The following is a 16,766-nucleotide window of genomic DNA, read 5'->3' as shown; positions in this document are numbered from 1 at the left end:
GAAACTGAGAGTGTAGGGGGTGATCGAGAGGAAAAGAGACAGAGAGACACCTGCAGCCCTCCTTTACCACTTGTGAAGCTTTCCCCCTGCAGGTGGGGACTGGGGTCTCGAACCTGGGTCCTTGTGCATTGTAACATGTGTGCTCAACCAGGTGCGCCACCACCTGGCACAGATGACCTTTTTTTTTTCTGTCTCTTCATTCCTCCTTCAAGATAGAGACAGATATAAAGCTGAGAGAGAGAGAGAGAGAGAGAGAGAGAGAGGGAGAGAGGAGAGACCACAGCACTGAAGGATGTGATGTGTGTGACCAAGATTCAGAGCAGGTGCTATTTGATGAGTATGAGATTTGGGTAAATTACCCCTACAATTAGTTTTCAGGATATTTTATAGCTATATAAGATCTATCCTGAAATAGGACATGCAGTAAAGTGAAATATTCTGGTTATTAATATAGTTTGACCCTGCTTCCAATCTCCCAACTAGCCCTCTTTCCCTTTTTGATTAAAGTGTAAAGAAAATGGATTAGTGACTGTAGCAATGCAGATAATCATACTCATTTTTAAATTTGTGAATTTTTTTTAAAAGATTTATTTACTTAATGAGAAAGATAAGAGGAGAGAGAAAGAACCAGACATCACTCTGGTACATGTGCTGCTGGGGATTGAACTCAAGACCTCATGCTGGAGAGTCCAATGCCTTATCTACTGTACCACCTCTCAGACCACAAATTTGTGAATTCTTAAAAAATAAAAAAGATTGTATTTCCTATGAGATGTACAGCAGGGGTGGGGGAGGATGGAGAGAAAGCAAGAATACCATCCCAGTACATGCAGAAGGTAGAACCAGGAAGCTTAGATGTTCAAGTCTTGAACTGCATGATTTGAGCTATTTCCCTGTCCCATTTGTGCATTCTTCAAGGCCATAATTCATAGTTTATTTGATTCCTGAAGTAACTAAGGCATGTTGTGGCTGTGGACACTAGATGATCCTGATTTCATTCTTAGGCTGGGATTTCTTCCAGGAGACTCAGCTTCTACAAGAAGAAAAATGGTTTCCCCCAAGTAAAATCTCATTAGATACTTAATTTGAAATCAATCTTCCTTCCTTCCTTCCTTCCTTCCTTCCTTCCTTCCTTCCTTCCTTCCTTCCTTCCTTCCTTCCTTTCTTCCCCCCACAGCACTATTCAGCTCTGGTTTATGTTGGGGGGGGGGGGGTTGTTGAGAATTGAACCTGGGATTTGGAGCCTCAGGCATGAGACTCCATTTGCATAACCATTATGCTATCCACCCTCTGCCCAATAAATTTAAATCTTTATCTATCTCCAGATATTTTGACATTTCTCATTTAAAATTTTAAATTTCATATGAGAGCCATCTTCTGGTTTTCAGAGATCACAGTAGTTAGTATGTTTGTATTGTGTTGTTTTGACCATGCTTGTCAAATAAGTCCTGTGGACATGTACTGTTGGGATTGGTGGAGAGAATGTGTAGTAAGATGGCAGTAGCAGCTAACATGTGCCGTTTATTACATGATGAGGTAGTCAGAGCTTGGTGTAAATTGCCTGTGCAATGATAACTCCATTATTATCTGTCATGTGTCTGTTACTTCAAATACAAGTCAGAAATACTGAGATGCCTTACTTATAGGTAAAGAAAACGAGGCTTAGAAAAGTGAATTAAAATTGTAAGATTGTACAGCTAATTAGCAGGTATCCAAGTTTTAAACACAGAGGCTGTCCTCTTATTTATTATACCCTCTCTTACCCAGGTTGCACACATTAGTGGAATGCTTAACACAAAAGACATTGACCTGTCATTATTCTCTGAGAAGCAGCTTCTGTGACTGATCATCTTAGTTATCTTATCCATGACCAGACTTCTGGATGAGAATCCCCCAGGTTTCTGGGGCAGTTTAATTCACTTTTAGCTCCTAAAAATGTGTTTGAGAATGGTTGTTTGTCTCAGTGTAGTCACTCACTGACAGAGGAAGTAAGATAAAATGTTGGTAGCTTTCAAATTTAACATATTACCCAAAACACATTACAATCACAAAGGATGCTTAAGTTTCTTCCTTCCTTCCTTCCTCCCTCCCTTCCTCCCTCCCTCCCTCCCTCCCTCCCTCCCTTCCTCCCTCCCTCCCTCCCTCCCTTCCTTCCTTCCTTCCTTCCTTCCTTCCTTCCTTCCTTCCTTCCTTTCTTTTTTTGGAACAGAGAGGTTACTATATGACAATATTACTTTTTTAAGAATTTCACTTCTAAGCCTTACATGCAAAGACCTGCTGCTCTGTGTTACATTATATTCACGCTGTGTACAATAGCTCACATAATAAATGTTCAATAAATATTTTGGGTTTTCAGTTATGGCTGCTTAAGTTGACACTGAAATATGCTTAAACAAAGGAGAAATTATAAAAATCAGATTATTTGCTTATCATTGAGAAAGGGATGAATCAAATTTAATAAACATTCTCATGTGGACTTTGTGGTTATTTGAAGATTTTTCAGAACAAAGAAATACCTATAGTCTTATAATTACAGTTCTTACAAAGGTGTCCTCTTCTTGCAAATAACTGGTATTGGTGAATAATAAAGGTCTTGAACTAAAAAGAAAAAAAAGAAAGAAAGAAAAAAGGAATTCATATATACCTCCTCTTATCTCTTTTCCAGGTTTTGACTCCTGGGTTTTATTAGGAGAGCTAAAAAGAACTTTTCTCTCATTCAGATGTATTTGCATGCTTACTATTTCTTATTCTCCATACTTATCCCCTGCACTTTTAACTACCCCCCCCCCACTCCCCTTTCTGCTTGCTTTCTTCCAACAACCTCCATCTCTGTTCCCTTTCCAATCTATCTCTTGGTAGAGTCCAAAGGTAAAGCAAGTGAGCTATCAAAATATATAGGTACTTGCCATTCATTAATCAGACCCAGGGGCCAGCAAACTTTTTCAGTAAATATTTTAAACTTTGTGGGTAAAGAGGCAAGACCATGGGCTATTCAGTAGGGCTATTCAGTAGGTGCTTCCATAACTTAAGAGAGAAAACAAATCTCTACAAAATTTTAATGAATAAAATTCAAAAGATAAGGCAGTAATAGACTATAATGTGTAGTACCAATCTGCTAACAAGAATGGAAACCTCTCTTTGCAGGGTGTAGGAAAGAATACCATTTTCATGTATGATGGGTTTGATTGAAGTAGTAGTGGCTATTGTTAAAATGATTGCGGGGAATTGTTTGGGGTGGGAGGTGGGGGATTATACAAGGGACAGGGCAGGAATGGGCACATGAGCTTTTGTGGACAACTTGAATTAAGACATTAATAAACTAAGAAACCCCAGACAGGGTAAGCTGCTCTGGGTAATGCTTCATTGTAAAAGCTGCTGGTTCAGTGACTACAGTCAACAAGTTTTCACTTGGAGGAGGAAAGATAGGACTTAGAACCTAGAAACAGAAACACCAACACAGGGACTAAGGGAACATTGTTTTTTGTTTGTTTGTTTGTTTTATTTTGTTTGTTTTTTAAACAGTAACAAGAGTAGGAGAGAGAACATAAGGAGAAAAAGTTGATCTCTGTTCAGGGCCTAACAAGAAACTGTCAGACCTTCAAGAAGGTGCCTTGAGAGCATCATTCTGAAAGGGACAGAGCAAGACACCCACTGATTTTTGTGATACAGCCTTTACTGACACAAAACATGGAGGTAGCTGCCAATTAGTTGAGGTGGGAGTTTGGATTGTCAAGATCAAATGGGATCTTTCTCTCTGGGAAAGGGGTCAACTTCCACCATGGTTGTTGAGTCATTACTTCTGCCTCTGAACTGAAGCAGCCATTATTGGCTGCTGGGGTGAAATTAAGACCTGTGTTGGAAACCACTAGCCTTACCAAGGAGAGAGGGTTGAGAAGGGCTTCAGGCCAATCCCTTAAGAGCAGGCACTGCTTTTCTTGACTGTCCTGTTCAAACTACTAGGATCTCAGTCTCTCTGTGTTCAGCTCTTTTGCTGGGAACTCAGCAGTCATTCCTGGGCCTCTATACCCCATCAATGAGGAGGCCTGTCTGCAGGGTTCTGCCCCCCCCCCCCCCCCCTTCAGCCTCTTGCCATCACCACCTGCCCTGCCAGTCACTTCTGGGATCTACACAGCACAGTACTGCCCTGAAGGAACCACCCTTCCCATCACCGGGTCTGACAACCTCCCCAGATGAAACACACCAGGCACCGTCTTCCCCACCCACCCACCTAAGTGGGCGCCATGCCACCCATGGGTTCTTCCTCGCTTCTACCCCATCTCCCGCCTGCCTCTTCCCCAAGTCTTCTTCCTGCATGTTTTTATTTTCTTTCTCTTTTTACCAAATAAATAATTCCATCCTATTCTCCCATACCCCTACTTAATAACCCTCTGTACCCGCTTCAAACTTCCCAATTCTTTGGGGGAGCTTCCAGATTCTCCAGCCCGGCCACGCCCCCCACCCCTCCCTGGAGCACTGCCTGGAGCTGTGGGGGGCAACAGGTGGGAGGGGCGTGGGCGGAGCCAACAGCCAGGAGCCTTTTTTTGTATTTTCAGTTAAAGGCAATCCCACAGCGCCCTGCGCCTAACTGCCTCCCTGTGCTTTGACCTGCAGCTACCCCCACCCTCCAGACCTCTTCTTGCTCAGGCTGCCTATCGCCATTATGGGGCACATAGTGGCACCTGACAAAACTTAGTCGGATGAGGGAATTCCATCCCTCAGTCGTGAAGCAACTTCAAGCAGCAACCCCTAAGCAGTAGAAGTTAAAGTTCTGTCACTCCCCCCCTTCTTAAAACCACTCTTGACCAGCCTGTTGATATCAGGACCTCTGCATGAGTTGAAGTAATAGTATAGTCTTTAAAAAAAAAATTCAGAAAAAAACTTTTTTTTAGTTTCATTACAAAGTGAAATGGCATAGCATCTTTCTGTATTTTTTTTTAATATTTTTAACCGCAAAGGCATTACATGTTTATATGAAAACCCATGCAACAAGAAAACTGTAACATGAAAAATGATAACTCTGAGCCTGCCCCGTTTCATATGTTTTTATGTGGATGAAGTTTCTGGAAGGATGTGGTCTAAGAGAGGATCTTCCTGAGAAGAGTGACCTATGTTGACATTTAAAAAAAATCTCTGGTTTCTAGAGGGGAAAACAGATTTGGGCATCAGCGAGAAGCTCTTGAGTGTGAGACTCTGAGAGAAGACGACTTTTGCAAATGTGATTTAATTGAGTCCGGAGCTTCTCGGAGCCTCAGGCTTGAAACCACTAGGTTTTCTCTCCAGTCGGTTTCCCAACTTTGAGTACAGTACACGGTAGAGGGTGTGACAGCCCTCCTTGAAATTGCTTGTGGTCTCTCTTTGGGGGGCTTTTCTGACCCCCCGACAGATAAGACTTAAGACTCTTCTCTTCTCAATTTATAAAATCAGATGGAAGTCCCCTCCGCTTGCTCTCCCTTTGGGTAGAAGTGCAATAAAAATGAACGTCAGTGTCTCCAAGGTGTCCTTGGAGGTAGGTGTGTAGATGGTTGTTAAGAGCAGTGTGATTGTGTTCCATTTCTGTAATAAACCATGATGAGCCTTACTGAGTTGTTAATTTTGATTCGATATGAAATAAAATTCTCAAAGCTTTGACTTAACCGAGATCTGGGAGTGATTCAGGTCAGTGTTTGGGATGTGTGAGGGGACAGAGGAACAGAGTACTGGTGCTGAAGCTTTTAGACGTCTGTGTTCAGTAGGGCTAGGGATTTCCAATCCTTCCCTAGTTTCAAGGAGAAATAAAGGCCATGTCTGTTCAGGCATTTTGAAATTGACCTGTTTGTTAATATAGATGCCCTATGTTAAGGCAAATTGACAGTTTTGGGGTCTGGAAGGTAACTCAGTGGTTAAAGCATCTTACCATAGGTGAAGCTCAGGGTTTGAGCCCAGGCACCACATGAGAGCACCAGGAAACTCCATTGATGGTAAAACAGTGCTTTGGTGTTCTGCTCTCTTGTATGGGATCAAGAATTGAGCTGGGGAAGCAGCTCAATAGTAGGGTGCAAATGTGAAACTCTGGGTTCATTTCCCAGTGTGGTCCAGGAGGTGGTCCCAGTGTAAAACAGTAAAGTTACAGAGTTTTATTTCTGAGCAATATTTTGAACGTTTACTCTTTTTTTTTTTTTTTGAACGTTTACTTTTAAGGGATTGGGCACTATCTCTGCTTGATAGAGTTGGGGTTTTGGGGGTGGGGGAGGTAGCATAATAATTATGCAAACAGACTCTCATGCCTGAAGCTCCAAGGTTCCAGGTTCAATCCCCTGCATCACCATGAGCCAGAGCTGAGCGGTGCTCTGGTGTTTCTCTTCTGTGTCTCTCTCACTCTGCTTCTCTCTAAAAATAAAGTAAATATTAAAAAAAAAAAAGAAATGGGGTTTTAGGGAGCCAAACTGGTGTACCCAGTTAAGCACAATATCACCAAAAGCCAGGGCTGAGCTTTGAGCCCCGTTCCCCATCTGCAGGGGGTTTGTTTCACAAGTGGTGAAGCAGGTCTACATGTGTCTCTGTTTCTCTCCTCTGCTCTATCTTCCCATCCTCAGTTTCTGTCCATCCTGTCTTAATGCCACTTTGGGGTGATGGGAGTCCGAGTTGGTAGTGGAACCGTCCATCTTGGCTCTGACCACGTTAGGGCCAGAGCCCAGGTCCTTCCTCAGATTCAGCCTACTTGGTAAGCAGGCATTTTATTTAAGAAGTCTGTGATCTTCTTACCTGGAAATGAGATAATGAAAATAATGATCTAATTCCCATTTATTTACTTTTAAAAGTCAAATTAAGTTTTTTTTTCTTTTAAAAAAAGAGAAAATAAATAGACATACATACAAAGAAGACAGTCCCCAAGACCAAGGCTTTCGTCAGGATGGTTGGGCCTGGGCTGGAACACAAGGCAAAGCAGTGCACTATCCAAGTGAGCTATTTTGCCAGTCCTAATTCCCATTTGTTCATGACTGTGGCTTGGGGAATCCGATGATTTAAAATAGTTAACAACAACAAAGCCAAACCTGAGCCTTGCTTTCAGTGAAGGTTTTGAGTGAAGACTTCCAGAGGGATTGTAGTATGTGCTTGAACTGCCCAGAGATGCCAGATGTGCAGGGTAAAAGGTTGGGTGTGTGGCTTTTAACATATAGCGAAGGGTCAGTAATCACTTTGGGAAGATTTTTCTTTCCGCTTCAGTATTCTGTTTCAGGATTTGAAGTTTTCTTTTATTTTAGACCTATGTAGATTACATTCTGGCTCAGTCCCTGACCCTAAGTTACCTTTTTCAAGTCACATATTTTTCAGTTTGGAAATAGGTTCAATGTGAAGACCAAATGAGAGCATGCATACTGCAATCTCCCCTATGTGATATATGTTACGCAGGCTGCCAGGATTGCTACTGTTTTCACAAGAGGGACGATAGACCTGCAAGTCAGAGATCTGACTTTGGAGTTTTCACCTTGCACAAGTTATCTTTATTCTGAGCTCTCCCCCAGCCCCAGCCCCAGCCCCAGCCCCAGCCCCAGCCCCAGCCCCAGCCCCAGCCCCACCCCACCCCATGACTGTGAGTGCTGTGGAAGTTAAAGGAGATTGAATGTCTAGCTTGGCAGGTACATAGTAAACCCTGAAGTATGCATTCATCCATGTTGATTTCAGCTAGCGGTCAAGCACACATTTCTTTGGTCATGGTTCTGAAAGGAAAAAAATCTCCACACATTTAGGAAAAGACAGAGGACTGAGTGAAACATAGATGTTTCAACCGTAATGATTCATTCCGGTGAAAACATGAGTGGTCAAGGCAACAGTCTTTTAAGCTTCCCATGCTTTACTAATGAAATAGGGATGCTGGGCAGAAAGGGTGGTTAAAATGCAAAGAAGGCAAGAAATTGGAGCAGTGGTCACCTCTAAAGAGCCATGACCTCCCTCCCACCCCTTACCCCACACACCAAGTACAACCTCTGCCTAATGCTTTTTAAATTCAAAGAGGTGACTGTGGGCAAACTCATAAACCAGCCGAAGATGAGGAGACGGAGGAAACATGGGCATGAAGCAGTTACACCCCAGCATGCCCATAGAATGGAAAAATATTGACTCTGAGCAAAATAAACCCACCATTCCCACCCTTCTTGCTGGCAATCTGGGAATCCCAGGATTGAGGGGCTAATAGAGGGGGATGCCTGTGGAGATTTGTAGCAACAGCTGGAAGAAGCCTGGGGCCAGCTGCCCTGGCAGGGTTCAGACACGCCCATGAGTGTATGTGAGTGGGGGCCAGGCGGAGGGGGAAGACTTTACATATGGTGTTTTGTTGATCTTTCCTTTGCCTGATTCTTTGTTGGGGTCCAGTGGTATAGGGGTGTCTGCTGGAGCACCCCCCAGCACTTCCTCACTCATTTCTTGTCAGTATCCTGGTGCTGGAGCCCATCACACAGTCAATGCAAAGTGACAAAGAGCCTCCACTGCCAGCCTCAGGGATGACCTTGCCCATCAGACCTGAGGAAGCTCTGGCAATAGAGTGGTCAGAGAATGGGCAGGATCTCTGTAGGAAAACCCCCCCCCCCCCAAATCCAGCACTCTGATTACACACACTAAGTGCCACTATCTGTGTAAATAACGTTTCCCTGCCTGCTTCCCTCCGCCCTCCCTGTTCCCCCACTCCCATACTCTTGCGCTCTCTGGAGTGATAAATAGCCAGGCTACTGCTCAGCGTGCACCAACACCTGGGAATAATCATGCAAAAATAACAGTGAGAGACTGCCTCGCGTCTGTTCTTGACATTAGCTTCCCTCAGTTTGACAGGCTGCCACCACCAGCTGTTAGACTTATGGGTCTATTTTTTTCCCACCCCCTCCCCCCACTCCACTGGAAATGGCTGCTTTCCTACTTTCCTCTTTGGCGCTCTAATAAGTTACATCAGTGTCCTATCAAAATGATAGAAAAAAGCTCAGACAAAGGAGCCATTGTAAGAACTGGGCAGCCTCTGCTCTGAGCTTTCATTTCGGTTGCAAGTATCATTAGACTAATAGTTCTAAACCTGTTTGAAAATGGGATATCTCATTAGTACTATTTCAGGGTACTTACCCTCCAGAAAGGTATTCACAGTTGCCTCTCTGAATTGCTTTTGAATGTAGCAAATTCTAGCTACTTAGAGAACTTTATAGGGCCAAGCTCCCAATTAAATTCTTTCTTTTAAAAAGATTTTACTTATTGATTTTGTATGGGAGTAAGAGAAGGGGGAGGGCAGGTTAGAGATCAGGTTAGCCATCAGGTCTAGAATATGTGGACTGAACTGGGGCCTCAAACACACAAGTTTAAGACTCTCCCTGCTGAGCTGTGTTGGGCCACATTAATTTCCTTACTTCTATTTTAACGTATCTTGATTTCATATAGACATAATGAGGAAGGAGGAGGAGTGGCCACACCAGCACTCTGGAATATGTGGTGCCAGGGATTGAACTGGGAGCCTCTGACATGCCAGTTTTGTACTGCACCAGCTAAGCTGTTTTATTTGAGTGTCTCTGCACCAGACCCTGAGCTAAGGCTGTTTGTATGATCTCGTGTACTAGTTACATTAGCCAGGTGCTATTTCTGTTTTACACTTGGAGCCACTGGTCCCCAGAGATCAGGTGACTTTCTTACTAAGGTCCAAGTAGTTAAAGCAAGGGCTGGGACTCCAAATTAGAAGACTTCTCTGCACCATCTTGTCTTCCACTGCATGTTCTGTTGGTGTGTGTGTGTGTGTTTTGAATTTATACTACTGTGGACTTAAACAGGGGTCTGGATGATGTTTTATCGTAAAGGTTGCAGTGGTGCTGTGTGTACATGGTTACTACTTCATTAATCAATCAATTACTTTTTTTTTTTTTTTTTTTTAACCAGAACACTACTCAGCTCTGGTTTATGGTAGTGGTGGAAGAGATTGAATCTAGGACCTTAGCGCCTCAGGCATGAGAATCTATTTGTATAACCATTATTCTACCTCCACCACCCTCATGGTTATTTGATGTGTACCACAGTCTTGTAGTAAATCCATGGGTTCAGTGTCCCGGCCCATTCATTCTTCTTTTGCCAAGTAGGCAAGCACAGCGTCTGCCACACATTTGGGGATGTAGAAATTATTTACTGTGCAGAGAGGTTAGTGAAAAAGAGACTTTTAGAAGAGCTGTGTATGGAAAAGAGGTGCAAAGACATATAAGTGGGAGGAGATTTTGCAGAAGTGGAGGAGGACTCATCAGGACCAGCACTGAAGTGTGGGGGTGGTGCGGTGTAAGCTGATCAACTGCAGCCAGATGCCAGTGTATGAGAGAGCAGTGTTGCCCCTGACTGAGCGCCTCAGCCTCAAGGTTAAGCCCCGTTTCTTATACTTTTAACATACTTTAACCACACTTAACCATGCATTTGGAAGGGATTATAGATTGATGTTAAACGTAGTGGGATGTGAAAAAGGAGCTTTGTAAGGGTGCATGCAGGGCTTGGGAACTGTTATATCATCAGGCCAGAGACTTTTTCATTTTCAAAGCCAGTGTTCACTGAGCTGAGTACTATGCTGAGCATTCACGTTGTATGATTTATCTCACTGAGCTTTCACAGGGGCGTAAATTGTTATTCTTCCTCCCAGTTCTTTGATTGTTAGAACAGCCAGGTAACTTGTTCAGGGTCCCACAGAGCAAGTACTGTGAGGCCAGAATTTGACCCCAACACAAACAGAGGTCCACCTGTGTCAAGCTCAGGTGCCTGCTGTCTTTGCACTGGAAGCAGTCTCTGTAGGAGCCGTTGCCACCTTCTGCTTTTGCCAGCTTCATTGGTTGAAGAAATTATGGTTTGGTATGTAGCTCAGTGACCTGATAAATCAGAGCGCACTGGGGTTGATCTTTTGTATATGGCAAAAATAGCTATTGAGAAAAATCCTTTAAAATCTTGCTTTACATATGGTACATGTGGCTTTGTGATAGGCATCAAGAGATACATAAGAGAACTGAAACCTTTTTTGGGGTGGGGAACAGCTCCCACTGGGGACATCAGCTGACAGAGAGAGTTGGCTACACTGAGTTATTACCCTTCCCCTCATTTGTCTTGGGGTATAAGTTGAATGTATAATGTAAACTTTCGTCCAAGAGGACCCTGCTCATCACTGTAGGGTTATGTTCACCTGGGCCACTATTAGAACCAGCATATCAACATGTATAAGTCAGAGAATTGCACCACTAAAACTATGCTATTATTGAGTTTAAAGGGTTGGAGTTGTTGCCTTGTTGGGAGGCTCTTTATGACTATGTCCTTATTTGCAGTCAAACCCTCTGGGCTTAAGCTTTCTCATTTTAAAATGTGTGACAGGACTCCAAGGCCCCTTTATAAATGTCATCAACTAAACTTTTCACTGTACTTGGATTACATAAATGAAAATAAACAGTTAATTGGCTAGCAGGTCCAAGATACCATGGTTCTCCCCTTGAATTCATAGTTTTTTTCATATGTAGAGTCTCTGTAAATCTGATCTATGCAGGTATATAAATATAGTCATAAGCAGAGTTAAATTCAAGTAGGGATTTTGTTTAGAAATTCTTTTTAGTGGTAAGATATGCCACCAATATTAGAAGGTCCAAGATTCTGTTGGCTAGTTTGAGGAAAATGGGTCTTGGTGAGGTTAAATGGCTCTCCAAGGCCATAAGCTAATTAGTTGTCAGAGATGGAGCCAAAATCCTAGTGTTAATGTGCTCTGTCTCTAACTTCTTCCCACTGTGCTCTTCTGGTCTTCAAAATCAGAGCGCCTTACCTCCTTTATTCTGGTGTTTGTTTGTTTTGTAATTATCTTTATTTATTTATTGGATAGAGACAGCCAGTAATCTACAGAGAAGGGGGTGATAGAGAGGAAGAGAGGCAGAGAGACCACCTGCAGCCTTGCTTTACCACTAGTGAAGCTTTCCCCTTGCAAGTGGGGACCAGGGCCTTGAACCCCGGTCTTTGCATACTATAATGTGAGCGCTGAACCAGGTGTGCCACTGCCTGGCCCCTCTGGTGTTTGTTGTTTATTCAATTAAAGCTACATTTGTCTTCTTGGAGTTAATGCAGACTGCTACTCAAGTAATTTAGAGAGTATTTCAGACTGTTTTGTTTTGCCTTGTTAGTTTAGATGCATAGCACCGAATCCCAAGTGTACTAACTTCACAATTAAAACTCGGTTGGGAAACATGCAGAAAGAAAAGGCATGTTAGCTGGTTTATAATTTTCCAAGGTCTTTTTGCTTAACTTTATTTAAAATCTGTAAAGTGATTCCAGTCCCAAACAGTTATTATTTTTTTTTCCTTTAGTTGTAATAATGACTGCTGGGTTTAGCAGTGAATTTCCCCCCTTAAATTTCCTCCCTCAGAACTCTTTTCATCATTTGTCATCTCAGTTTCAAAATAGGAACTATCAGTGTGAACTTTGATCCACATTAAGCCACATTTACACAAAAGCATAAATCACCAGGCCTGGGTTTGGGGGCTGTTAAATGCCTGCTTTTTTGGGCTCCATGATCAAGAATGCAGGGCAATAAAAAAAGCATGGTGCAAAAGAAGTTTTATGACAGCTCCAAGAGCAGGAAATTAAGTTTCTTTAGCATGCAGATGGAAGAAGGGCTGTTCTAGTGCATCTTGGATTACTCAAGCAAGAGAACGACAGTTTATCATTTCAGTGAAATGCAAACTGTAGAAATAGCTCCTCCAGTCATATGAACAAGGAGCCCACACAGATGACTACTTCAGCTGTTAAAACAAGGAGCATACTTCCTCATATGACTTATCTTAAGATACAGTCTTCTTTTTTCTCTCTCCAGGGTTATTGCTGGGGTTTGGTGCGTGCACTACAAATCCACTGTTCCTGGTGACCTTTTTTTTTTTAATTGGACAGGACAGAGAGAAATTAATAGAGGAGGGGAAGATAGAGAGGGGGAGAGAAAGAGAGATACCTGCAAACCTGCTTCACCATTTTTGAAGTTACCCCTCTGCAGGTAGGGAGATGGGGGCTTGAACCGGGATCCTTTTGCAGGTCCTTGTGCTTAATGCGGTATGCCACCGCCTGGCCCCAAGATGCATTCATTTTATTAAATTTTTTTAAAAATTTTATTTTATTTATTTATTCCCTTTTGTTGCCTTTGTTGTTTTATTGTTGTAGTTATTATTGATGTCGTTGTTGTTGGATAGGACAGAGAGAAATGGAGAGAGGAGGGGAAGACAGAGGGGGAGAGAAAGACAGACACACCTGCAGACCTGCTTCACCGCCTGTGAAGGGACCTGCCTGCAGGTGGGGAGCCGGGGGCTTGAACCGGGATCCCGGGCTGGAACTGGGATCCTGACTCCGGTCCTTGAGCTTAGTGCCACTTGCGCTTAACCCACTGCGCTACATCCCGACTCCCAGATGCATTCATTTTTAAACAGCAAAGACAATGTACTATTATATCTGTAGATAAGTGTTGTTTTCTTACAGAGATGAACATGGGAGAATATAGGTACCGACTAAGGTGACATTTTCCCAGAATAACCTTTGTGTTCTTTTAACATATACCATTTGTTAGCCCATATGATACATAAAGTATTGTCCCTTCATGTAGGTGGTGTTTGTGTTTGATCACCTATGATGATATAGCTATCCTGGAGTCCTAGTAAAGAGCATGGGTTTTTTTTTTTAACTTTGGATAACCTTTCAGAAGGACCAGAGCTATTTTGTAATAGTTATGACAGCTTCTAACATGGGCTGAATGAATGCGCGAATGAATAAGATGGTTGTTGATTTGCCTACTCAGTACATGTGTAGCCTTCGGCTTCATTAAGGCCCTGACCCTAAACTTTTTGGAGTGAAGAACTCCTGTGCTGTTCTCTGCAGGGTAGATTGTTGTACCACAGGATCCACAGGATCCACAGGATCTGGTATTGGCTGTCCTATCTATTTCTGGGACTTAGAGAGGAGACTTCTGAGTGTTGGTCAGACCTACCAGGGATCTTTAGAAGCTGAGCTATTGAAAAGACCTGTGCATTCGAGAAACTAAACTGCTAATGTTGGGCACGTGCATCTGTCTGTTTTCCCACTTACATAAATTCTGCTAAACTTTGCAGTAGAGAACTTAATTAGAAGTTGATGCTTAATATATGCTAATACTATCTGGTTTATGTGTTTCGGTGTATGTAATCAAGTTTATGTATTTTATATATTCGGCGGAGTAAGTTAATACATTTTAGCAGTGATTTAATTCATTATGGTTTATAAAGTATTATGAGAACAATTTTAGTTCATCTCTTGTGCTTCAGTGTCCAACGATGCATATATGGTATTCCCTGGAGTTTCTCCTTTGGAAAATCTTGTAATTTTGAAACCCTGAATGTCTTTTTCAAGTGGTAAATAGTCTCACTTTTGCAAAGAACATCTTGTTCATATCTACTGAGGCTAAAGGACATTTACTGGGGAATTAAGAAGAACATGGAAGGGCCTCCCTGTAATACAGGAAGCGGGAGCACCAGTGTTTACCTTGTTTGGCATAAAAAATAAGATACTCATTTCTATTCAACTGTATATTTTGCCACCTGTAAAAAACACTCTAGGCATATTATAATTGCAAATGGAATGGTGATGTATTCTAGAAATGATATGAAGTAGATTGCATTGAAGAGCACTCTCAGAATGCAGCACCTCTGCAGTAAGCCTGTCTGTCTTTCAGGTTGACCCCCTGTTTACAGTGCCAGCACCACCACCACCGATTTCCAGCAGTCTCACGCCTCAGATTCTACCCTCCTACTTTTCCCCAGCTTCATCCAATATTGCAGCACCGGTTGAACAGCTTTTGGTTCGGACTCGTTCTGTGGGTGTCAATACATGTGAAGTTGGAGTAGTGACAGAACCAGAGTGTCTTGGGCCCTGTGAACCTGGGACCAGTGTGAATTTGGAAGGGATCGTGTGGCATGAAACAGAAGAAGGTAAATACAATTTATTCATTTATTTGTTGATTGATTTTCCCCATGTCTTCTTCCCCACAGGATGATGCATTTATGTCTACCTGGAAGGGGGCATTTGTTTTTGTGGTCATCAGAAAGTAAAGTAGTTTTCATGATCTCTTGTTCAAAATGAATCGGGTGTCCCTAAAAAGTGGTTCTCCCCTCTGTTTAAAGTGCTAACTCAAAGACTTCTGTGTGAGAAGCAAAGTGAAGGCTATCCTTTTTTCCCAAGAAGTATCCTGGAAGTTAGGAGATGGACCTCTTGTTCATTTTTTTTTTTTTTTTAAATAGGTGTTCTTATCAATCTGCATGTCTTGACGTGGTGGTTTCTTTTGTTTTGAGACTGTCTTTGCCTTCTAGATTGAGCAAAGTCTCTTGCATTCAGTGAGGGCCGTTGCCATGATACAGCCATGATCTAATAATGTCAAGCTTGGTTGACCGCAGTTGAGCCAATCTGTTCTCTTCATGGCCAGAGATGTAGTACCACCCTAGCCCCGGCAGGCCATTTGGCAAGTGGCATCTGTATGATCCGTTAGTCACTAGAGAAACAGATTAGTAATCCATCATTGCGATTGGAGATATCACTATGAGCCTATGTCATTTTGAAAGTGGATCCTAGCCATGGTTGGCCACATGCTGTAGAGCATATTATCATCAGATATGTATTTTAGATGATCAGGGTCATTAACAGAAACCAACAATTAATTAATTAACAGGAGAGTGCTACATCTCTCCCTGGGACAATGATTAAAGTAGAAAAAATAAGGAAGAGTGCCTCAGGGTATACCAGGGAATAAGGAAAGTGAAGGTTACAAGGGCGTTTTTTTTTTTTTAACCAAAGTTTGATTAATCAAGAAGAAAGGATGATATATTGCAGTAAAGTAAAAGACTCTGAGATGCGGGGGAGGGTTCAGGTCCTGGAATATGATGGCAGAGGAGGACCTAGTAGAGGTTAAATTGTTGTGTGGAAAATTGAGAAATTTTACACATGTACAAACTATTGTATTTTACTGTTGACTATAAACCACTAATTCCCCAATAAGGAAATAAAAAAAAAAAGGAAGGAAGGAAGTGGCAGTTGTCAGTAGTCTTTTGGCAGAGGAGTAAGTGCTACAGGGTAACAAGAAGAATCTTGGGTCTGGGCAATTGTGCACCAGTTGAGTTGCAAGGACCCAGGTTCAAACCCCCCCCCCCCCCGCCAGTTCCCACCTGTAGTGGGGAAGCTTCACAGCTGCTGGCTGCAGGTGCCCTCTCCTTTTATTCCCCCCCCCAACTTCCCTTTGCCTATCAAAAGTAACAACAAAAATAATCTGAGACTTGTTCATTGTTCAAGTTCTTCTGTATAATAAGAGAAAATTAAGTACTGAAACAAGGGAGAAAATAATATATATATATATATATATTTTAATTATCTTTATTTATTGGATAGAGACATCCAGAAATTGAGAGGAAAAGGGGGAGATAGAGAGACACCTGCAGCACTATTCATCACTTGTTAAACTTTCCCTCTGTAGGTGGGGACTAGGGGGTTGAACCTGGGTTCACTATAATGGTGCACTCAACCAAGTGTGCCACCACCCTGCCTGAAAGTAAAATATTTTACTTTACAGTTGCAAAAGAGGGTGAGTGTGTGGGAAAGTGGATCATATTGGGTAGAAAGGTGATTATTGCTATAAATGAAGTAGTGGAAAGTAGGTAAGGATAGGGACAAAGTGGGGAATGGTAGGAGAGAGGTTGGAGAGAATGAAAATGAAGATCGACAGGTGACAGGGATAAGCACAGTTTTTAGAAGGCAAACTG

The 16,766-nt window shown here is 42.5% G+C and overlaps 1 protein-coding gene across 2 annotated transcripts in view; it reads left to right on the top strand.

Annotated features, from left to right (window-relative positions):
- ZNF608 (zinc finger protein 608) overlaps window positions 1-16,044 on the top strand; it is a 56,476-nt gene extending 40,432 nt beyond the window's left edge. For both annotated transcript variants that reach the window (XM_060177510.1, XM_060177509.1), the window contains exon 3: window positions 14,693-16,044. In XM_060177510.1, coding sequence (XP_060033493.1) covers window positions 14,693-15,013 — 321 coding nt within the window. In that variant the 3' untranslated portion in view covers window positions 15,014-16,044. The remainder of the gene's footprint in view (window positions 1-14,692) is intronic.
- The last annotated feature ends 722 nt before the right edge of the window (window positions 16,045-16,766 follow it).

Source organism: Erinaceus europaeus, chromosome 2 (genome assembly GCF_950295315.1).
Source record: "Erinaceus europaeus chromosome 2, mEriEur2.1, whole genome shotgun sequence".
In the NCBI taxonomy this organism is placed as follows: Eukaryota; Metazoa; Chordata; class Mammalia; order Eulipotyphla; family Erinaceidae; genus Erinaceus; species Erinaceus europaeus.
Note: the sequence above shows the minus strand (reverse complement) of the source record. Positions and strands in the feature narration are given on the sequence as shown.